The sequence below is a fragment of the Branchiostoma floridae genome, chromosome 6 (genome assembly GCF_000003815.2).
Source record: "Branchiostoma floridae strain S238N-H82 chromosome 6, Bfl_VNyyK, whole genome shotgun sequence".
NCBI classification, from domain to species: Eukaryota; Metazoa; Chordata; class Leptocardii; order Amphioxiformes; family Branchiostomatidae; genus Branchiostoma; species Branchiostoma floridae.
The window spans coordinates 13,003,069-13,026,730 of record NC_049984.1 but is presented as its reverse complement, the minus strand read 5'-3'; the positions used below and the strand labels follow the sequence as shown (position 1 = coordinate 13,026,730).

General features: G+C 45.5%; 1 protein-coding gene across 8 annotated transcripts; it reads right to left on the bottom strand.

Annotated features, from left to right (window-relative positions):
• Positions 1-1,828: 1,828 nt before the first annotated feature.
• On the bottom strand, positions 1,829-21,755 carry LOC118417608 (zonadhesin-like). 8 transcript variants are annotated; one of them, XM_035823207.1, is made up of 22 exons: positions 21,443-21,748; positions 20,344-20,487; positions 18,666-18,833; positions 17,489-17,659; positions 16,388-16,555; positions 14,241-14,447; positions 13,703-13,885; positions 13,370-13,525; positions 10,876-11,040; positions 10,258-10,476; positions 9,846-10,052; positions 9,403-9,609; positions 8,694-8,900; positions 7,985-8,191; positions 6,274-6,456; positions 5,946-6,101; positions 5,539-5,703; positions 4,949-5,131; positions 4,327-4,509; positions 3,810-3,980; positions 3,282-3,452; positions 1,829-3,023 (listed from the first exon to the last, which is right to left on the bottom strand). In XM_035823207.1, the coding sequence occupies exons 1-22, from the start codon at positions 21,501-21,503 to the stop codon at positions 2,380-2,382; spliced, it is 4,326 nt and encodes a 1,441-aa protein (XP_035679100.1). In that variant the 5' UTR covers positions 21,504-21,748; the 3' UTR covers positions 1,829-2,379. The 8 variants fall into 8 exon arrangements, with proteins under 8 accessions (XP_035679100.1, XP_035679105.1, XP_035679104.1 ...); XM_035823212.1 differs by lacking the exon at positions 9,846-10,052 and having other exon boundaries at positions 21,443-21,755; XM_035823211.1 differs by lacking the exon at positions 4,949-5,131 and having other exon boundaries at positions 21,443-21,747.
• Positions 21,756-23,662: the final 1,907 nt, after the last annotated feature.

The following is a 23,662-nucleotide window of genomic DNA, read 5'->3' as shown; positions in this document are numbered from 1 at the left end:
AGGGGATCCTCATTACAGATATATGGTAGCGTATGGCGTCGTGTGGACAGAAAACACTGGAGACAAGCCCTAAATCTGAGAGAAAAAACATCTCAAAGATGTATCTTCCTCGTATGATGGAAAAGCTAGAAAATGGTTAGGATTCAAGGTGGTAAGAGATGCAAACGTACATAACACTACAAATTACTCTCTTATATGGTATTCATGTGACAACGGCATATTATGTATCTGATATTGCATACGTAGATATAAAAATGCAGTGTATACAATGTAACCATACAGATCATTCGTTAAGCAGATAAGCCACGCGCTGATAACACCCTACGCCATGAACCTCATTTATAGGAAAGCCGGTGATGTTGTTGATGGATAGTATACCCCAATGTTGAGGAGCCCGACGGTGCTGATAAACGTAATCAGAGACCAGTTCTAGTTGATATTTTAGTTTTGTATCACCAGGGGGCGCCAAATGTACCTTTTTGTTATATTTTGTCTGCATTTTGGCAACAGTATACCTGTGTTACTTTCCTTGGTACTGAACTACAGCTCACCATGTTGTATTATCCTTGGTACAAAACTATAGCTCACTCTGTGGTGCTGTCCTTGGTACTGAACTACAGCTCACCCCGCTTGGTACTGAACTGCCCTTGGTACTGAACTACAGCGCACCATGTGGTACTATCCTTGGTACTGAACTGTCCTTGGTACTGAACTACAGCGCACCATGTTGTACTATCCTTGGTACTGAACTGTCCTTGGTACTGAATTACAGCGCACCATGTTGTACTATCCTTGGTACTGAACTGTCCTTGGTACTGAACTACAGCGCACCATGTTGTACTATCCTTGGTACTGAACTGTCCTTGGTACTGAACTACAGCGCAACATGATGTACTATCCTTGTTACTGTACTACATCGAAACTGTACGTGCTGTTGTACTACCGCTCACCCCGCGGTACTGAATTACAGTTCACCCTGTGATACTGTTCCTAGTACTGAACCACAGCTCACCATGTTGTATTATCCTTGGTACAAAACCATAGCTCACCCTGTGGTGCTGTCCTTGGTACTGAACTACATCAGATCACCTTGTGGTACTGTCCTTGGTACTGAACCACATCGAAACTGACCGTGCTGTTGTACTACAGCTCACCCCGTGGTACTGCCCTTGGTATTGAATAACACCTCACCCTGTAATACTGTTCTTAGTACTGAACTACAGCTCAAGTTGCTGTATTATCCTTGGTACAAAACCATAGCTCACCCTGTGGTGCTGTCCTTGGTACTGAACTACATCAGATCACCTTGTGGTACTGTCCTTGGTACTGAACCACATCGAAACCGACCGTGCTGTTGTACTACAGCTCACCCCGTGGTACTGCCCTTGGTATTGAATAACACCTCACCCTGTAATACTGTTCTTAGTACTGAACTACAGCTCAACTTGCTGTACTATCATTGGTACTGACGTACAGCTCACCATGTTGTACTGACCTTGGTATTGAATTACACCTCACCCTGTGATACTGTTATTAGTACTGAAGTACAGCTCACCATGCTGCATCATCCTTGGTACAGAACTACAGCTCATTTTGTGGTATTGCCATTGGTACAGAACTTCAGCTCACCCTGTGGTATTGCCAATAGTACTACTGAACTACAGCTCGCCCTGTGGTATTGTCCTTGGTACTGAACTACAACTCTCCCTATGGTACTGTCCTTGGTACTGAACTGCGCTTCTGTGTGATTTCTTAACTAGGGCTCAGTTGTCACGTTTTAATACAAATCTTAACATATCATACCCCGATACCCAAGTTCGAAAAAAAATTGTGAACAACACTTGAAGCATTTATTTCCTTTCAAAAGTGACTATCAATCAATGATTCCATCAATCAATCGATCAGCAATATTCAAAAGTCTTCGATAATTCTAATGCCTGCCACACGTGCGTTGTGAAAAGGATGATTGGTCATTTTATTTACAATGTATTCTATCGTCTTCTGGCAGTAAAACAATGGCTCAAACAACACCCAGAGACTGTGCTCAGCACATGTTACCACAACAACCAGACCGTCCACGGATGCAAATGCGCATGAGCTGTACAAAGGTCTTTTCTAGACCGTCCAGTATGCACGCCCAGTCGGTCGGTTGTTTTGTTGATGTGTCGAGGGCCTTTACCTTTGACCTGAGCATGCGCAGTTGGATTCGTGAACAGGCTTGTTAGTTTCAAATAGGTTCACAGACAGTAACTGCCGTGTCCACTTTTTATCCTCTAAGGTAAGACGAGACAGTTTTTGATAATGATGAGCAAGCAGCCGTTAGCCTCGCAAAGAAGAAAAGTTGACAACTCCACTGACGATGCAACGAAATTTTCTCAATCACTGCCTCATCGCTGCATACAGTCTGGGTACCCAGTCATCCCACTGTGCCTGGTAGAAGTTACCCGCCACAGGGTCACCTAGGTTGTACTTGGAGACAAACGCCCTGGTGCGGAACCGACCCCTGTGTGCCATGGAGGTATTCCCCAGTCTTCTTTCGTCGAAGTCCAGTGCTCCCGGCTGCCTGTAGACCAGGAACACGTACCGATGCAGGCCGCGTCGTTTCGGAGGTGCTGACCCGATGTACTGGGACAGAGTTTCTCCATTCTGGATCTCGTTCCCAGGGATATTTCCCACCAGCCAATGGTGAAATTCTCGGAACCTGGGCTTGGCCCGACTGGGCGCGTCAGGGTCAGTCATGATAAGTGTGTACAGGGCGCCATCGTCCACGGGCCAAGTCACCAGGGGCGGGGACTTAACTAGTGTTGGTGTTAGCTCGTTCCCAAAGTCAACAATACTAGTACTATTGACTCCGTCGTCTGTAACGTTATAGGTGACCTCCGCAGCGACGGTAGGTGCCGTGTCAATCACATCAGGCACGATGCCGTGCTCCCTGAAGGCGGCCGCCACTCCATTGGTGTCAGGCTCTGGAGTTATCACCGAATCTGTCCTTCCAGCCAAGACCGGGCGCCGCCTTCCTGGTCCTAGAAAAGTACAAACAAAATGTAGATTAAAAGGGAGATGGCTTCGTCGAATCTTCACAGTCACGCGCATCGTAACGTTCGCAATGCGCTCAGCAACTTTTGCAGTATGCTTTATGTCATGAACAGTTCTATTCAATGTGACTTCGTTTGACTCCATCACACATTTACCTGGTCTTGTTATTTGGACGATAAGCCTATATCATAAATCTGGTTGAAATGCAAGACCATTTTCAACACCGTCACTGGAAGGAAGCTCACCTATTCTTGGTGTGGGATTTTGGCAGACCTTAACACACCCATCCAAACAGCACTTCTGTCTCGATGGACATTCAAAGTCGCCCTCACACTGGTTCCGCCTGCCTCGTGTGCAGTCTCTCGACAGTAGCGGTGACGGTGCAGGGCAGGTACCAGGTTTACCTCTCATAGGTCCTGGGAAACACAAGCGCTCTTGTTAACCAACTGGTCAAAGACCAGAGCTCTAGGTCATAGTAAGAGAAAGGGCCGGCTAGTTAAAAATTTCATTCAGTCCCATTATCATTTATTCATTCATCCGTCCATTTATTAGCTTATATATGTTTGTAAATCAAATTGATAGTTTTGTGGGTTGAGTTATATAACTTAATATGACACTTTGTTGTGAGTCGCAGTAGACTTGTAATAGCAAACAACCATTCATCCCGGTATGAATCCAATTTAGAACACACCGCGCGGCAGGCCTATAGTCATCAATACGTGCGGCTGGGAGACGCCCTTGGTGCTGAAAATGCAAATTTGTTAGAAGCTTACTGCGGTTCAGCCGTATGCATTCCTTGACTCCGCAACCATTCTCACAGCACTTCTCTCCCCTGCGACAGTCCACATCCATGGTACAGACCCTGTACCGCCTCGGTCCCGAACAGTCGGCATCGCCCATGATCAGGCTGGGAGTGGGACATGTGCCTGGTCTCTCAGGGAACGCTGAAGGAGCGAATCAAAGAACATGACCTTACAACTTTATTTATATAATTTCTCTGTGCTGTCATCTTCTGTTGCAACTACGGCAGGCAAGCGTACAAGTATGATCTGTTGAAATACCTACATTTTGCAGTATGATTTTGGTATCGTCGACAAAGGTTAGACATCCAGGTAATAAAGCAATTACTCAAGCTGACCTTCAGCCAGCTTCTTCAGTGCCATTGAAGAAAGAAAGTGGTTCCCACCTGAAACGTCTGACGGTTTCCAAAATCATGTCCATCTGCTTGAGTATACGTAACTGCTTTTGGCGATTTCGGTCTTCGTCTAGTTGAAACCAATGAAAACTTACGTCGGTCCGGAACAGGCCTCCTCCCCCTCACACGGACACATTCCTGTCCACAGCCGATGTCACAACACTTCTCTCCTATTTGGCATTCTGCATCCATTGAGCAGACCCTGTGCAGCCTCAGTCCCGAACAGTCGGCATCGCTCAGGCTGGGGGCGGGACATGTGCCTGGTCTCTCAGGGAACGCTGAAGGAGCGAAACACGAGTGTACAAATGTACTTCACAATGGTCACTTAATGATGTTCACAAGGACTTGCCAGGCATACGTGTTGAAACATCTACTGTTTGTAATATATAAATCATCTGCTCCAAACGAAATGGAATATGTGTACCTCTAACGTTAGGTATAAGTGTACGCATGGTACATAATAATTTTATCTTATTTTTTCTTATGATGAAGACAACAGCTTACAGAAGAACGGATGTAAAGATATACCCGTGAGAAATTCCCCGTGAGAAATTCCCCAATTGCATTCTTAATTTCAGAGATTTTTTATACACTACTAATTCGTAACATCACTTGGTGATTTGATCCAGAGACAGCCTGTTTTAAATCCACTCCAAAATTCAACCAATTTGGGGTCCACCGCTACGGTACTAAACAGCGTGAAATGCAATGGCCTACCAAAATCATCTTCGCCGCCCTCGCACTGGCTCATGGGAATGCACCTCCCGTCATGCAGTGCAAACCCATCGTCACACTGACAGCCTGCGATACACACTTGCGTACAGATGGGTGCGGGGTTCTCACATGTGGGCTGGCACTCTCCGTGGCCACAGGTGTCGAAATGACTGTTTTCGCTGCACACTAAACGGAAATCATCGATGTAATGTTATGTATACAGCTAGAGTGAGCTTGCATTACACACAATTATGGTCAAAACGGTGTAGTGTGGAGAAATTGAAAGAGTCAAACTTTATATGGCAATTAGCTACTGCTATGATCAGTGAATAATTCTATCGGGTTGGCAAAGGACTGAATAACAAATCTACTCCATTGATGAACTGTGTTGAGGGCGGATGTAGACTTAGTCACATTTGGTGCTGCATGCGCTTCCCACTGCAGCAGCTACACCTACATACAATGCGAAGTAGAACCAGTCATTATTGCGCTGATGAAGGTGACAGTCACAGAAACGTCGACTGTCGCAACTCCTTCCATGTGGATACAGAACTTTGTTATTAAGTTATCTATGATAGTGGAAAGAACCTTACCACTTGTCGGTGCGGGGTTCTGGCAAATCCTAACACACCCGTCCGAGCAGCACTTCTGTCGTCGAGGGCAGTCGGAGTCTCCATCACACTCGCTCCGGCCCCCCCTCCTACAGGCTGTGTCTCGTTCTGGTGCAGGGCAGGTGCCAGGTTTGGGTCTCATAGGTCCTGATTAGATACAAGACGTCTTTTTTTAGAAACACTGCGCATGACTTTATTTTCCAAATAACCATACAATACAATACCATCCAGTATAAACAAAATGTTTGCTTGAAAAGAGGAAAAAAGCATATGAAGCAATTCAGTAGAAGTTAATCCACCAATGCCCGCTGGCTGGTTTGTCTACTTTGCACAGCTAGATGCTACCTTATAAAGGCAATGTTGTAACATGATGACTGTTCTAACCTTACCTCGCATCGGACGTTTGCATTCCAGCGCCCCTCCACACCCGTTATCACAGCACTTCTCTCCTCTGTAACAGTCCCCGTCCGCCGTGCAAATTCTGAACGGTCTCGGCAGTTGGCACTCGGCCTCGCTAAGGGGGGCGGGGCATGTGCCTGGTCTCTCTGTAGGATTCAATCAAGCAAACTTGTTCACAGCTTCTTTGTTGTTGTGTGTCTGCTTATGCTTAGAATATTTGATTAATTTTAAAATGTTAAAACCAGTTATAAATAATGTGTATGTTTAATCCCCTCTAATATTGGTCTTGATCATAGCTCGTGCAATGCAATGGCCTACCAAAATCATGTTGGCCGCCTTCGCACTGGCTCATGGGAATGCACCTCCCGTCATGCAGTGCAAACCCATCGTCACACTGACAGCCTGCGATGCACACTTGTGTACAGATGGGTGCGGGGTTCTCACATGTGGGCTGGCACTCTCCGTGACCACAGGTGTCGAAGTGACTGTTTTCGCCGCACACTAAAGCAGAAAACATCGACGTAATGTTACCGCTATATGTACAGTTAAGGGTGAACTCTGTTCTAGTCATGAACACACTAAAAGTGAAAATGGCATCGTGTGGCGTTGTTGGTAGAGCGTTGCTGGTGCGTTTGGCTCAGAACCAAGAGGGCACGGGTTCGATTCTCTTTCACCTAACAGTAGAGTGATGCCTAATCGACCTCTTGGCTAATCTATCATCTGGAGTGTGCTCTAACGTTGATAGAAACACACACCGATTTGGTGTGTCAATGTGCCAAGGACTGCACATTAGTCGCGCAAACCAAAGGCTACAATCCATCCACCAACAAAGAAAATTTTTTTACAATGAAGATTGTAGCGCAATGTAGGTCTGATGTTAGGATGACGCTGTTATTACCAGTTTCGCCACAGTCAACTTGGTTCCCGTCCTCGTCGAAGAACTCGGCGTTACAGCCGCCGCAGTAGTTGGCCTGACACGTGGCCTCAGGGTGGGCGGGGCAACTGGCGACGTCACATGGGTTAGCGAAACAGTTGAACACGTGAACTCCAGGTGGGCACATGGGAGGATCTACCAAGAACGGAAAAGAAAAGAATTTCACCACCTTGCATGCTTGCATGGACTGGTCGAGCAGCGTACGTCGTCTGCAAGGATTTGTCTGAGTTGAAAGTTTTTTTAGTAACACAAACCTTGATGCGGTCATACAGCCTGAAAAATTGACGTATTTGTCTACAGTAGTATTCACTACAGTTTCCGACTCACTGACTGCATGCACAAAAAATTTGCAATGGCACTTTCAAGAACTGCGACGCACTATTTTGTGCCCGAACTACTGTTGACCACGGGGGTCTCCCATAAATACTGTATTATGCGACCATGACTTACCAAGGCCAAAGTCATCGCCGCCTCCCTCGCACTGGCTCATGTGAATGCACCTCCCGTCATGCAGTGCAAAGCCATCGTCACACTGACAGCCTGCGATGCACACTTGTGTACAGATGGGTGCGGGGTTCTCACATGTGGGCTGGCACTCTCCGTGACCACAGGTGTCGAAGTGACTGTTTTCACCGCACACTAAGCGGAAAACATCGATATAATGTTATATGAACAGCTCAATAAGGGTGAGTCTTTTTTATTTATTTATATATTTTCATCTTTTTTTTTTTTTTTTACTTAATGGTCACCACGTAACAAGACCTGAAGGCCACTCAAGGTCTTGTTCTTGTCTTACACTTGTCTTGGTTAAAATGGCATAGTGTGGAGTAATTGTAAGTGAGAGCGATCCTCTGACATGCCTCCGACACACTTGGCCTCCGGCTGATCCTTTGTCTGACTGAGTGTGTTTTATGATGGAAGCACACACTGATTTGGTGTGCCGGTGTGCTAAGAACTGCACATTGGTCACCATTAAACACGTAGACTTATCTGTTGCCAGAGTGTAGTGATGCACACAGTGTAGAAAAAAAGATGATGCATTTTGTAACCAAAGAAACTGTTGAAAGTTGCTTAAATGTCATCAGTCTGTTGTACCTTTTGTTTGCCAGTAGGCCTCACAGTCGTGTTCCATCTCCCCCCTCCTGCCGGTCTCACGGTAGATGGTTCCGTCCTGTGGATGTGCGCAGTAGCAGAAGCCGGTGAAGCCGTGACACTGTTTGGTACTGAAGCTGCCGTCCTCCTCACACTGTTTCACAAACTCACCCGGCATGGGCTCTGTGTTCTCAGCACACACTGCAGGAGCTGAGAGGTGGATATAGACATCGGGACGTTTTAAAGGTTTAATGGTAAAGCGTGAAGCTGTGTGCACGCAGTATATGTAATATCTAACACTGTAAACAAATCACGCATAAGATATATGTATAGAAGAATGGCATGAGATCTGTGTTCTCAGTACATACTGGAGCTGTAACTAGTGGGTCAATAGATATAAAAAGAACTACGAACAAGCCAACAAACCCTAGAAAAGCAATTTTCAGTTATGGAGGTCATGTTGGATTTCCCGGGGTCATCCAGGGTCATGGCACCAGAATGAGGCTGCAGTTGGGGATTCTACTATATAGGCTGCATTGCAGACATAAGTATGCCATTTTCGGGGTGCATTTCACCCCTCTAAGGTGAAATACTGCATGATATGTGTCATGACCCCCCGGATGATCCCTTGAAATCCAACATGGCCGCCATAACTAGAATTCTTGGTAGCCAAATGGCTGCTTGAGTGTGCTCAAGATTATTGTGCCCTTGCCTTTTGTCTGCCAGTAGTTCTGACAGTCGTGTTCCATCTCTCCCCTCCTGCCGGTCTCACGGTAGATGGTTCCGTCCTGTGGATGTGCGCAGTAGCAGAAGCCGGTGGAGCCGTGACACTGTTTGGTACTGAAGCTGCCGTCCTCCTCACACTGTTTCACAAACTCACCCGGCATGGGCTCTGTGTTCTCAGTACACACTGCTGGAGCTGAGGGGTGGGTATAGACATTGGGACGTTTTAAATTTTTAATCGTCAAGCGTCAAGTGTCAAGCTGTGTGCACGCTGTATGTGTAATATCTAACACTGTAAACAAATCACGTAAAAGATATATAACGAACGGCATGGGATCTGTGTTCTCAGTACACACTGGAGCTGTGACTAGTCGGTCAATAGATATGAAAAGAACTACGAACAAGCCAACAAACCCTAGAAAAGCAGTTTTCAGTTATGGAGGCCATGTTGGATTTCCCGGGGCCATCCAGGGTCATAGCACCAGAATGAGGCTGCAGTTGGGCATTCTACTATATAGGCTGCATTTCGGACATAAGTATGCCATCTTCGGGGTGCATTTCACCCCTCTAAGGTGAAATACTGCATAATATGTGCCATGACCCCGGATGATCCCTTGAAATACAACATGGCCGCCATAACTAGAATTCTTGGTAGCCAAATGGCTGCTTGAGTGTGCTCAATATTATTGTGGCCTTGCCTTTTGTCTGCCAGTAGTTCTGACAGTCGTGTTCCATCTCCCCCCTCCGGCCGGTCTCACGGTAGATGGTTCCGTCCTGTGGATGTGCGCAGTAGCAGAAGCCGGTGGAGCCGTGACACTGTTTGGTACTGAAGCTGCCGTCCTCCTCACACTGTTTCACAAACTCACCCGGCATGGGCTCTGTGTTCTCAGTACACACTGCTGGAGCTGAGAGATGGGTATAGACATCAGGACGTAAAGAGTCAATGGTCAAACTTTGTGTAATTTGTGCCACATCTAACCAAGGAAGTTATATAACGACCATGATCTAACACTGTAAAGCTAATGAACTTAAAGATACATAAAGAACAACGGACGACACCAAAACACGCCAGAAAAGTAATGTTTATGTCATTGAGGTATCAATTTCCATTCATTGATGAATTGGCTGTACGTGGTCTTGCCTTTTGTCTGCCAGTAGGTCTGACAGTCGTGTTCCATCTCCCCCCTCCTGCCGGTCTCGCGGTAAATGGTTCCGTCCTGTGGATGTGCGCAGTAGCAGAAGCCGGTGGAGCCGTGACACTGTTTGGTACTGAAGCTTCCGTCCTCCTCACACTGTTTCACAAACTCACCCGGCATGGGCTCTGTGTTCTCAGTACACACTGCTGGAGCTGAGGGGTGGGTATAGACATCAGGACGTAAAGAGTCAATGGTCAAGCTGTGTGCACACAATGTGTGTCCTATCCAACACTGTAAAACAAATGAACCTAAAGATATATAAAGGTCAAAAGACGACCAAAACAAACATCAGAAAAGTAATACTTTCTTAATTGAGGTATTTTTTTTCATTCATTCATTGACTGTATGTGGCCTTGCCTTTTGTTTGCCAGTAGGCCTCACAGTCGTGTTCCATCTCTCCCCTCCTGCCGGTCTCACGGTAGATGGTTCCGTCCTGTGGATGTGCGCAGTAGCAGAAGCCGGTGGAGCCGTGACACTGTTTGGTACTGAAGCTGCCGTCCTCCTCACACTGTTTCACAAACTCACCCGGCATCAGCTCTGTGTTTTGGAGCTGTTCTTGGCATTTCGTCTCAAGATCTAGAAACGGAAAGATAAACTATAAAAAAATGCACCTGTCTTTGATGTTTCCAAACGTGGGTAAGGTTTGGGAAGGTTTTTCACGGTGGACATGGACTGTTACAGAGGAGAGAAGTCTGTTACAACGGGTGCGGAGGGGCACTGGAACCCGTAGGGCTATGATCGTTGAATACTTCTATTGGATTGGCAGATAACTGAAAAACAAAATAATCCACTCCTGTGATGAACCGTTATGGGGGGGTATATAGACTCTTTTCAAACTGCAGCACCAACAGTGCGAAGGAGAACCAGTCACAAGTACCCAGACGAAGGTGACAGGCAGCCCCTGAACGTCGTCAGTCCCTGGATGTGGATAAAGAATTTGTTATCAGTTGTCTATGATATTGGAAGGAACCTTACCTCTTGTCGGTGCTGGATTTTGGCAAATCCTGACACACCCGTCCGAGCAGCACTTCTGTCGCCGAGGACAGTCGGAGTCTCCATCACACTCGCTCCGGTCCCCCCTCCTACAGGCTGTGTCTCGTTCTGGTGCAGGGCAGGTGCCAGGTTTAGGTCTCATAGGGCCTGGGAAAACACAAGACGTCGTTTTAGAACACTTTTAGGGATCATCATCATCGTCGGTCGACGTGCTAACACACGACGGGGTTATACCGCCCCTTAAGCCCCTTTCACACGAGAGCACGAATGAGCTGGAATGCCGTCAGAATGATTTTTTTCTATTCCTGGCAATTCCTCTCAATTCGTAGTGTATTCTAGACATTCGATGGAGAACCGAAACGGCAAGCCACTTTGAATCCTGCCCAAATGTGGCCAAAAGAATATCTCGAATGCAGTGAGAATTTCTAGAATACACGACGAATTCCCAGGAATAGAAAAGACTTTTCATTCTGACGGCATTTTGGCTCATTCCTCCCTATAAGGTCCATTTGGAAGTCCCACGCGGAATGGCCCCGGATGTGGCACGAATTTTGCAAACACTTCATTCCGACTGGTTCTGCTTGATTCCTGCTAATTCGATTTCAGTGTGAAGGCCCTTCTTCGGGTCGACATACCCTTTCGCTGGCTAATTCAAGACGGGGATGCGCCAGGTCTCCCGTCCGGGTGAATGATGTTAATCACCGTATGGCTGATACGGGGCAGGTTCGCCAGGCCTCCATCAGGGTGATTTGAAGTGAATCACCAACTCCCGACAAAATGATTTGCACCAACGCACACCGCACCATCGCACGTGTGGGGGTTCTTTAACGTACCTGGGGTATGGCTCTCCCTGACACGGGACCTCCATTTAACGTCCTATCCGAGGGATGGCCCTAGCCGAAGCTATGTACTCATTTTCACCCGAATAAAGTGAGGAAAGCCGTGTATTTCACCCCTCTAAGGTAAAATACTGCATAATATGTACCATGACCCCGGATGATCCCTTGAAATACAACATGCCCGCCATAACTAGAATTATAGGTAGCCTTTCCCAAGGGCACAAGATCGGTGACACGGCAGCCGGATTCGAACTCGAGACCTCTCGAGCTCACAAATTTAGGGATCAGTCACACGGTTGGTAATCTTTAAGGCCGACGAAGTAGTTTTTTTCGGTTAGCAATAGAATGTCCCTAAAGCCCCGGTCACAAAGCGCGTACGATTCCTTGCGATGGACTATTCCGCATATCGTACGATGAGCGCAGTACATCGCAAGAAAATCGTAAGCATCGCAAGCCATCGCAACGCATCGGATGGTGTTCAAAATTTTTCCAGCGTCGCACGATTTTTCACTTGTGTCTCTTCTGTATAGCCGTCTGACCGCTTTTGTGCTTCTTTAACCAACAAAATGTGGACATAGCTGTTAAATACCTTCCTATAATATCTTTAACTGTAAAAATAAATTTAAAAAGACATGACAACAAGATTATTACAAGCAAAAGTTCAAATCAAGCGTGAGTACTGGTATGGTTATCTCGGTCTGCTTGCCGGCTCTACGTGTCAGGCTCTTTCGAAGATCGTCATGATCATGATATGCTATCAACAAAAAGATGCCATCATACAAAAATCAAATGATAAGAATTATATCATATATATTTCCGACTCATAGAGCCTGCCTTTATGTTCGAGTTGTCCCCATGGTTATTACGATTATGGTAAACTGACCCAAGACCGACGAGAGCTGAGATTTGATCTAATTATAAACTCACGTGCATGAAGCGATCAAACAATTTGTCTGCATCACCTGTGCGTGGCGCGCTGTTCTCTGGTTGCGACTGTGGCAGTTGCGACTGATATATTTCCCCTTTTCGTCAATATCGACAATATCAGGGAAAACTGAAACCATCACAACATGCTAAAAAATCATAAATCTATAACCTCATCAGTAGACAAAAATTGCCGTAATGAACTCTGCTATGGGGGCAAATAAAATCTTACGACGATAGCGAAATTTTGAACATGTTCAAAATCCATTTCAGCTCTATTTTTCGCCATACGACGCTCCCCGATTTACTATGATCCACTGCGATTGACGCAGGCACGCTCTTATGACCTCATCGTACGATCCACTACGCGCTTTGTGACCACGGCTTTATATACTTAAACCATTGCTTCCGATTTTCTTCCGACTTACGTCGCACTGCGATTATCCTGCGCATCGGAAGGAATCGCAAGGAATCGTACGCGCTTTGTGACCGGGGCTTAAGGCAGCGTTTTCTGAGTAATCATTCCATGCCATACCATAACGCTACCTTTCAGTATAAACAAAACGCTTCTCTGAAAAGACAAAAAAAAGCACAAGAAGCAACTCAGAAGAATTTAAGTCGAGACATGCTGTCTGGCTATGTTGGCTAGTTTGCACAGCTAGATGCTACCATATGAAAGCAATGTTGTAACATGATGACTGTTCTAACCTTACCTCGCATCGGACGTTTGCATTCCAGCGCCCCTCCGCACCCGTTATCACAGCACTTCTCTCCTCTGTAACAGTCCCCGTCCGCCGTGCAAATTCTGTACGGTCTCGGCAGTTGGCACTCGACCTCGCTAAGGGGGGCGGGGCATGTGCCTGGTCTCTCTGTAGGGTTCAATCAAGCAAACTTGTTCACAGCTTCTTTGTTGTTGTGTGTCTGCTTATAATAGAATATTTGATTAATTTCTAAAATGTTAAAACCAGTTACAAATAGCTAATGTGTATGTTTAATCCCTCTAATGGTGGTGTTGATCATAGCCCGTGCAATATGCAATGGCCTACCAAATTCATCTTCGCCGCCCTCGCACTGGCTCATGGGAATGCACCTCCCGTCATGCAGTGCAAAGCCATCGTCACACTGACAGCCTGCGATACACACTTGTGTACAGATGGGTGCGGGGTTCTCACATGTGGGCTGGCACTCTCCGTGGCCACAGGTGTCGAAGTGACTGTTTTCGCCGCACACTACAGCAGAAAACATTGATGTAATGTTATTTATACAGCTAAGGGACAGCTTTGTTCTTGTCTTACACACACCAATAGTGAAAATGGCATGTTGTGGCGTAATTGTAAGTCTTAGGGCAATCCTCTGACATACGGTCACACCTCTGACACACTGGGACTCTTGGCTAATCCTTTGTCTGTCCTATGATGAAAACACACACTGATTGTGTGTGTAGAAGTGCAAAGAACTGCACATTTATTTGTAAGAACCATACTGAGTTTATCTATTTGTTGTCACAGTGTCATGATGTACACTGTATACTACAAGAAACAATGGTGCATTTGTAACCTAAGAAACTGTTGAAGCCAGTTGCACCTTTTGTCTGCCAGTAGGTCTGACAGTCGTGTTCCATCTCCCCCCTCCTGCCGGTCTCGCGGTAGATGGTTCCGTCCTGTGGATGTGCGCAGTAGCAGAAGCCGGTGGAGCCGTGACACTGTTTGGTACTGAAGCTGCCGTCCTCCTCACACTGTTTCACAAACTCACCCGGCATGGGCTCTGTGTTCTCAGTACACACTGCTGGAGCTGTAAACAAGTCGGTAAAAGAACAATGAACAAGCCAACAAACGCTAGAAATATTTTCTGATCTGAAAGTGTTCACGGGAAATAATTGACCTTGAAACTGACCTTCGTCTCGTCGAGATCTACTTAGTATGCACCAGCACCAAATATCATCACCCTGACACGATCCATCTAAAAGTTCTTTCGTTTTTCTGACCACAAATATGCAGAAAACCTCAAAACAATGGATGACAGATCACCTGGAAGACAGATCATAGGAGCGGGCTCGGCTGTGTCGCTCCCGTCACATTCACAGGTCACACCGTCTTCAGTGATGGTGGCCCCGTCTTCGTAGTACTCTCCATTGTGTTCACAGCCTTACATGTTGGAAATCAAAGGATGTAAAAAAAAACGGTTAGAAATATACATATGTGTACGTCCTGGGAGCAAGCTGACAACAATCTGTTTAAACAAAATTATAAGGGGAAGGTCCAGAACACTACCTGTAAAATGTACCCTGTGACTGAGACAGCATGGACGAAGACACGAACGGACGAAAGTTGTTAAGTTAAAAAGACTTACATCCGTATCCAAAGTTGTCCCAATAAATGATCTGACCGCTCTCGTCACAAAGTATACCGCTTCCCATACAGCCTGAAGTCTCCTGTATTGTTGATCCTGGAGGATAGAACTGTCCCCCGTGCTCACAGCCAAAAGGTCGGGGCGGCTGCGTGGTCGTCACTTCAACAAACACATCATAGATGTCAGACTTTGTAGTTCTGCCTCCATCACAGTTCATCATCATATCACATCATCAAGAAGAAAAAAACATGACTCGAAATGAAAACAGAAGCATAATGACACAATATTAAGCGCAAACTCCAACTGCGTGACAATCAATGTATGAAACCATGGTGGTAAGTATAAAACCTACCGGGATTCTCTTGGATGTCCGTCCCGCACTGGCTCATGGGAATGCACCTCCCGTCATGCAGTGCAAACCCATCGTCACACTGACAGCCTGCGATACACACTTGTGTACAGATGGGTGCGGGGTTCTCACATGTGGGCTGGCACTCTCCGTGACCACAGGTGTCGAAGTGACTGTTTTCGCCGCAGACTAAAGCAAAAAATATCAATGAAATGATATATGTACAGCTGATGGTGAACTTTGTTCTGTCCTGGACCAAGGGCGTTGTATAAGACGTCTTCTGGTTCCCGGGATTCGAACCCGCGACGAACCCGGTCCGCCAGATCAAAAACCAAACGCTCTAAACCGTTACGCCAAGTTTGGTGGCGCTTGAAGCCCACTGTTAGATCCTGTTACAACTTATACAGCGTCCTTGCCTGGTCACACTTATAGTCAAAATGACATCATGTGGTGTAACTATTTGGCTCAGAACCAAGCGTTTGGCTCAGAACCAAGAGGGCGCGGGTTTGATGCTGACATGCTTAACAGTGGAGTGAAGCCCTATCGGCCTCCCGGCTAATCAATTATCTGAAGTATGTCCGTACAGTGATGAGACCACACACTGATTCGGTGTGCCAATGAGCCGAGAACTTCACATTGGTCACGCAAACTAAAGGCGAAATTACTTGATAATTAAAAAGTTTATGTAAATGGCAAGGTTTTATCCAAAACATTTTAAAATCAACGTTGTTTTAATACCAACACTTTTATGTCCTTTATAAAGTACATACACGTAATTGATGGTCATCGGTGTCAAGCAGGTGTTTGAGAGAATATCGCAGCTTGCCAGGAGTATCTTTGATAATGTTTATTCCTCTTCGGTGAAAACTTTTACCAATACTCAACTTTGGCAGAAAGGTAATGTCCGTCATTACAATCGACCCTATTTTCCTGATGACCTGCATTTCCACGGGTTTACAGGAAAACCATATAACAGAAAATACATATTTGTACAATGAAGATATGTCTAGTTAAGATGAAACAGTGTTCTTACCAGTTTCGTCACAGGCAACTTCGTTGCCGTCTTCATCGAAGAACTCGGCGTTACAGCCGCCGCAGAAGTTGGCCTGACACGTGGCCTCAGGGTGGGCGGGACAACTGGTGACGTCACATGGGTTAGCGAAGCAGTGGAACACGGGAACTCCAGGTGGGCACATGGGATCTACAATATAATGGCATATTAAAGTTGTCGATATGGATCTACGAGGGGCGTGCAATTAGTAATGGTCCTGACCCATTTCCCATAGCAGGAGATTAATGAAACTTGGCACAGTTATTAGTCTTTCTCTTCATAGGAATCACCCAGAGTTATGCATTTCTCCCATCGTTTGATGCAGCTCTGGACACCGATTTTGTAGGACACCCCAGGTTGGTCCTCCAACTGATGCCTCATCAATGGCACAAGAGGGACGACCAGGTCTGGGAGCTGTTTCCACAGACTTCCAGCCACGTTTGAATTCAGGATGCCAGCGTTTTACAAGGTCATATGATGGGGCATCATCACCATAAGTTTCATTTATTTCATCAAAAGTCTTCTTTGGTGTGCGTCCTTTCAAATACAAAAACCGGATCACTGCGCGACACTCAACTGGTTCCATTTCACACCTGGTCCATTTCGCACCTGACTAAGTTCAAACACCAGTAAATCAGAAACCACAATTAGTTCAGAGCTGTCTTTTGCAACATAACCCATAGAGATATGAATTATTACACATACAAAATTTCATTTAGATCAGACAACTGGAAGTGGGTCAGGACCATTACTTATTGCACGCCCCTCGTTAGTCGACAGTCTGTGTATGAAAACTAGCTACTTCAGACATAAAGTGCAGGGAATAAAGACGACGTGAATGAACTTTAAATATTGAGGGGAAGAGATTTTGAGACAAAGAAGATATATTCCGTCACTATAAGACAAGTCACGTGAATGCGTACATATATATTCCGATGAGCAACGGTCTGTGTCGACAATCTTTCATAAATATATGGGCTAAGACGACGGGACAACCGAGTTACCAACAGAAAAGAGTATAATTTTTTCCAAAGAAGATAGTAGCTCCAGATATGTCAGTTCTCAAGAAACGGCTGTTCTTACCAGTTTCGTTACAGTCAACTTGGTTCCCATCCTCGTCCACAAAGTCGGCGTTACAGCCGCCGCAGTAGTTAGCCTGACACGTAGCCTCGGGGTGGGCGGGGCAACTGGTGACGTCACATGGGTTAGCGAAACAGTGGAACACTTCGACTCCAGATGGGCACTGAGAAGGGACTGAAAATGTCAAGAAAAAGAGTAGTAAACTCTAAATGGTGCTGACTTAGCCATAGCTTCCACAGCAAGCTTCATTCAGTGTACATCCTTTAGTTTCTGTTTTACGTTGTCGGCGTGTCCTGATGGCTTCCGACCGGTTACCCAAATTCTACTTGCTGGTATTACAAGCCGCCTTACCATCAAATGACTGGTTCGTGTTCTGAAATGCTTTCATGCCAGTCAGTGCCGTACCCCGGCACGTGCCTGATTTAAATACCTTCTTTGCCCGACGACCCTTGTGTGGATGTTGAGCGGAAAGGATGCCATGGCGACCGCTCGACTCAGAACTTGGGCACCAAAGTTCAAACAGTCCCTCTGCATACAGTTTAAAGTCTAACGATGTTGGCAGGAGTTGAGAGGACTGGCAGGGACTTGATTATAGAAAGGGTTAGAAGTTTAGCAGGGCAAGGCTGCTTAGTGCTGCCGATCCGTGTTTGTTTCTCGGGAATGCCACAGTTCATCAGGATAACTGCTGCTAGGATGAGCAGCCAAAGACTGGGTCTGGTTTAGCAATTTCCTGTAGACGTGAAAGTCGTGTTTGCTGGGCAGCATAGGCACCTGACTGAAGTGGCAATGTTGTTCTGTCATGGTGACCAAACATTGCCACTTCAGTCAAGTGACAATGCTGCCCATGCACGACGTTTGGCCTGTGTGTGTTTGTGTGGAGGACGGGGAAGGGGTTTTGATTCTTGATTGACGTAAATTTCATTAGGGCCGCTTGCGAATCTTGGAAATTACGCTTCTATACATGAATCAAGATCTCACATACAGAATCATCATATGGAATTACGCATTTCTATACGTTTATGTGACAAATAACAGAATGAAAATTTCTACAATACCATTACATCAAGGAGCTTAATCAGATCGAAAGCTCATTGTGTCTGGTACTGTCTACGAATAGCTAGACCCCCGCCTTCACCCCGACCCCATGGCATGTCATGTATTCCAAGTGAGCAAGTCTCACCTTCGTCGCAGTCTACTCTGCTGCCGTGGTTGTCGTAAAACTCGGCGTTACAGCCTCCACAGTAGTTTGCCCTACACTGTGCGTCTGGATGGGCGGGGCAGCGGGCCACCTCACACGGGTCTGCCATGCAGGACACATGGCTGACACCCGGCGGACATGGACTCGGTTCTATCGATAGAAACCATATCAAACGTTTAGAGTTTTATAATATGTAATAGCATCAATATACGTATGTATAGGACTGGGCTTAGAATGTTGTTATTGATCGTTATTCTGTCTATGTCAAAACCTCAATTCCATGTATAGTGTCTTCGTTTTTGTCACAGCTACAGGGTATGACCAAACCAATGAATGAAAGAAAATTACAACGGTTCGCAGTAAAACGTGACTGGAAGTTAAGATCTTAAGGTAGCCCCCTGTTTCGACAGACTGAGACCTGAGTGGACACTTAAGACGTTCATGTCGACAATAACGAGGCGGTATGTCCGACTGTTTCCAGGACCAGCTCTTCGGCTCCGGGCTTTAGAACTCGAGGGCCAACATGTCATCAGTGAAATATTGCCACCGGTCCGCCCACCCCGTGCAACAAATTATTAGACATGAGCTGCCAACTTTGCTAGCCTTAATCTCCAAGCAGATCCTACGGTAGCATAAGATAGTATCAAAACCTGGCAAAGGAGTGCAGCCGACCTAGGCGTGTTCATTGGCAACCGAAGGTTGAAACTATCTTATACTACCGTAGGATCTGCTTTGAGATTGGGTGGCCTGACATGTAGCTTCTCTGCAGAAGGAGTTCTCGTCTGGCGCTTCGGGTCTGAGCTCCAGGGTAGAGTTTAGTTCACTTTTAACGACTACACATCGCTTGAGTGTTCAAGTATTGAGGAATCACGGAGAATAAAAACACCAAGTCTATAATGGACGTTTTGTACATTTGATCATCTTAGTTTGAGCAATGGTGATTTATCAAAAGCCTCCTTAGTTTGTCGAGGCAAAGCACTAAAGAGTAGAGAGTACTATATTTTGTTCCATTGTTGTGCTATTAGGGTTTTACATTTGGTCAATATTGACCGGAGGAGGCCACATAGTAGTGCTATTTAGATAAAAGATAAACATCCTTTTAAAGTATATCTTGAGAACTTTTAGGACTATCTTAAGATTTTTTGAAAGCATCTCAAGATTGTTTGAAACGTCTCAAGATTAAGTCAAACATCTCAAGATTAGTTCAAAATATCTCAAGATGTTTGGAGTAAATCTTATCTATTTTCAAGGAGGGTTGAAGACCTCCGCTGGGACCATTATGATCGGTTGTGTAACATTGTGATCTTTTTGGGAATTTTTTTTCCACAAAATGTTAAAAAATGTAACTTTGAGTATTCAAAGGCTTTACAAGGCTAGATGCATTAGCCCATGGTGTCTTGTCACTGTCACTGTTTTACGTAGATTGTAATTTTTGGTTTTGGTGGATCTGTCTAATCGGGTGAAGTTGTATCATTATTTGTGTCTGTTAATTAATTCCGTAATTATCTTATTAGCATTATGATTAATTTGTTATTCTTGTCAGAAAGAGGGGGTTCAGCTTGTAATTGTTGCTGCTTTTTCTCTCATCCTGCACTTTTTGTGTGCAAATAGGCAATAACCAAAGTAAAGAAGTTGATCAGAAAGATCAGGCTCTCCGTACCGGGCCTGTGGACGGCGGGGCTGTCGGCCATGGGGCTGTCGGCTATGGCGCCCGGGCCCAGGCACACGGCGTTCCCGTTACACTGCTGCACGCAGATCCCGAACCCTACATGCCGCATGCCGGGCGGGCATCCTCCGGGTACAGCTGAACACAAACACGAAAACAGATTGAGATGATTAACCTGGGGACTGGATCTTGGCATGGCCTTTTCTTTAACAATGAGCTGTCGTCTTGCCAAAGCAGCGCTGCTTTTTTGACGGCACACTTAATATACGAGCTGTGAGAGCGCTTCTGGCATACCTAGCAGGGGAGAGCTGTTCCGGAAACGAGAAGTAGTTAGATTTAATGGAACAACTTTTGGGTTCTGTCCCAAGAAGAGCAGGTGCGTTAGTACTTACAAACGCAGGCCGACATAATTGATTTAACATCTGAGAAAAATAGAAAGGAAGCCGCCGGGACAAATTCGCTCGCTGACTGAACGAACCCGTTCTCTTGGAAAAAGTACAAGAATCTGAAGAAAAGATTTTGTAACAAACATGTTTTGATTAATTTGCATCCGTCTTTGCATCAGATTTATAGCCCGTGTTAGATTAGCACCGATCGGAAGGCTACGCGAAGCCTAGTATCTAAAAGGACAAACATGTACTAAGCTTTTTATATTAGTCGCCGTTTGATTACTAGTAATTTCCGATAAGACAACACATGCTAATCAATAAGAGAAACAATCAGCAAAACAAATCAAATTTGATCGTTTCATTACATCATACGTCATAGGAACTTTAAGATGATGCAACTCTAGTTTTTTGACCTCGTCGAATTCAAACGCAAGGATATCGGAGATTTTTCAAAGAGTGTTCTGAATAATTGATTTTATCGCGTTGCAATTCTGGCGTTATTCAACTAAAGTCGCATTATCAAGCACATGCCTGTTGTGACCGCGTTTTCAAACGTAAACTCAACGAATGTGCGTATACAACGGCAAATAAAAAGGTAAATACTTTGAACGCTATACAGTTAAAAGCTTGTAGAGCACAAGGCAGGTAGCTTGCGACTTAACTTGAGTCTTCAACAATCTTGTACGATAATATCAACTACCCACCTTGGTTTGTACCAGTCAGAGCGGCCATAAGCAGGACTACTTGGATTGTGAAGTCCCGCATTTTGTCGTCTCTCTGAAATCTCAGGACTGAGAACAGAACTTGAGCTCAACAAACAACGCGTACGGGTCCTCTTTCCAGTATCGGGTCCAGCGCCCTGAAAATCTAGCCCCTGGACTGCCCGTGGGACTGTGTTGCAAATGACGGGAATGTTGATTTGTCAGTGTTTTTATACGGGACCAACCATTCATAACAACTGCAACCGTTCATGGGTGCCAGGTCACGTGATCAGGGACCATGTATACAACGTTTGTCAAGTTTGCTTTGACAAGAATCCAAAAGTGCAATTCATAACGCATTTTAGCGTCACCTTTGCCACCATTGTCTCTATGAAGTGAACTACTTTGTTTCCCTTTGTACAAGTATCAAAGCTGCCGAACGTGGGATCATACACTATGATTTATTGTTGTGGATAGCTCTTCTCTCAAGTCCAACGGACGGTCCCTCCCAAACGATCCTTCTCAATGACAGACGAAAGGAACAAAAACAACTTGTTGTGAAGGATTTAGAAGTTCGTGTTTTGCAGGGTAAGCAGGTCTCCATGGTTTATTGTTAGAAAAGTTCACAATGAGTTGAGCAGGTCATTCACCGGTAGACAACACCGGGCCATTCCGTCTGTCGTACGTTGAGAGGGGTATACAGTAAGGAGTACTGTCATGAAATTGATAGAAATAGTAGAAAACGTTATTCTCCAAGCAGAGGTTGAGTCGCGGAGATATAGTAGTAGTCGGGAAATTTAACGGCTCGCTCCTCTTACCTGGATGTCATGATAACTCAGCGTCTAACTCAGGGGGCCATGCGGTAAAATCCGTGTGGGTATGATGACAATAGAGCCGAGTAGCTGGCCGATGTTAGCCCCAGAAATTGTATGGCGGCCAGGCTGTAGAAAAAGCGGCAAATCAGCACTGTATATATTCAGCCAAATATTGGACAAAATGAAGTAACATTTGCTTAATATTTGATCTAGTGGTGGTATGTACATGGCAGGCATTCCGTATGAAACAGAGCGCATGTTGACCACATTGACCTTTCTTAGAAATCCACAGATATCCTGTAATTTGCTGAGCAAACGCCCTAAGATAGGAAACTTTGAAGGGAGAACAAAGGGAAGATCACTGATTCGGCTTGTAACATGATTAAGGTCCTGTCATGATCTGGTCTGATTGTTAAGAAATAAACAGAAGTCAGACCAGAGGGTAGGAGTTCAGTTCAGTTGAGACACACAGAGAGGTGAGGATCGTTTCTTTACCACAGCAACCATTGAGCTAGCCTGGATACCAGACCCCAATCCGATCTCCAAAATATCTATCGATAGATCGGATTGGGGTCTGGTATCCTGGTTACTATTTTTTTCTTTTATATTTCTGTCAAGTTGCCCCAAGAAATACAGCTTAGCAATGTAAAAAGGTAGCTTTTGCAAGCCGGGCCAAACGGGTAACACAGCTTTAATTTCCCTACGCCAACAGTCTTGGCCAACAGATTGTGTGTTGATATACAATATTTAGACAGCACATCACGTCCATGGGAGCTGATTCTCGCTGGCCGGCCAAGTCCAAGGTTAATACATATAAGCTAATAAACCACAGCGGGGAACACTGCCAAGTCATGCCAACAGCTTATTTATCTGACCGTAATCAGGCAAAGACGAAGGCTGATATGTGTGCTCCCCTGACTAGGTTAATTGAACTCTCTGTGGGTAGCGATGAAGATAAGAAAGAAATTCAGCAAAGTTGACAAAAAAGATAAGAGAGAAAAAAAACATGTTGAAAAACACAAGCTGGTACAGGTATGCGATGAGAATTTGATAAGGTGTGCATGTAGCTGCTGTGACGTACGCTGAAGGGTCGTGCGTCCTTGTACGTGCACGTAAATCCGGTCTGTTCCATTAAAAAACTTCAGTAACACCAGTTTGTAACACGTTTCATACTGCCATATTGAAATCAAAGCTTTTCCAATGGTCTGTTACGGCCCACTCTGGCACTGTATGTGTGCTATACAATGTATGTCGCATCTCCCTCGGTTACCGTGTGCACAGAGCTACATCATTAAAGCTATTTGGAAAGGTCCGATTGACACTTGGACTCGACGCCTGGCAAGGAAGTCTGGCGCATCCGCTCTCCCTGTACAAAATGATCGCTTCAAAACAGGATAAGTAGATTCAG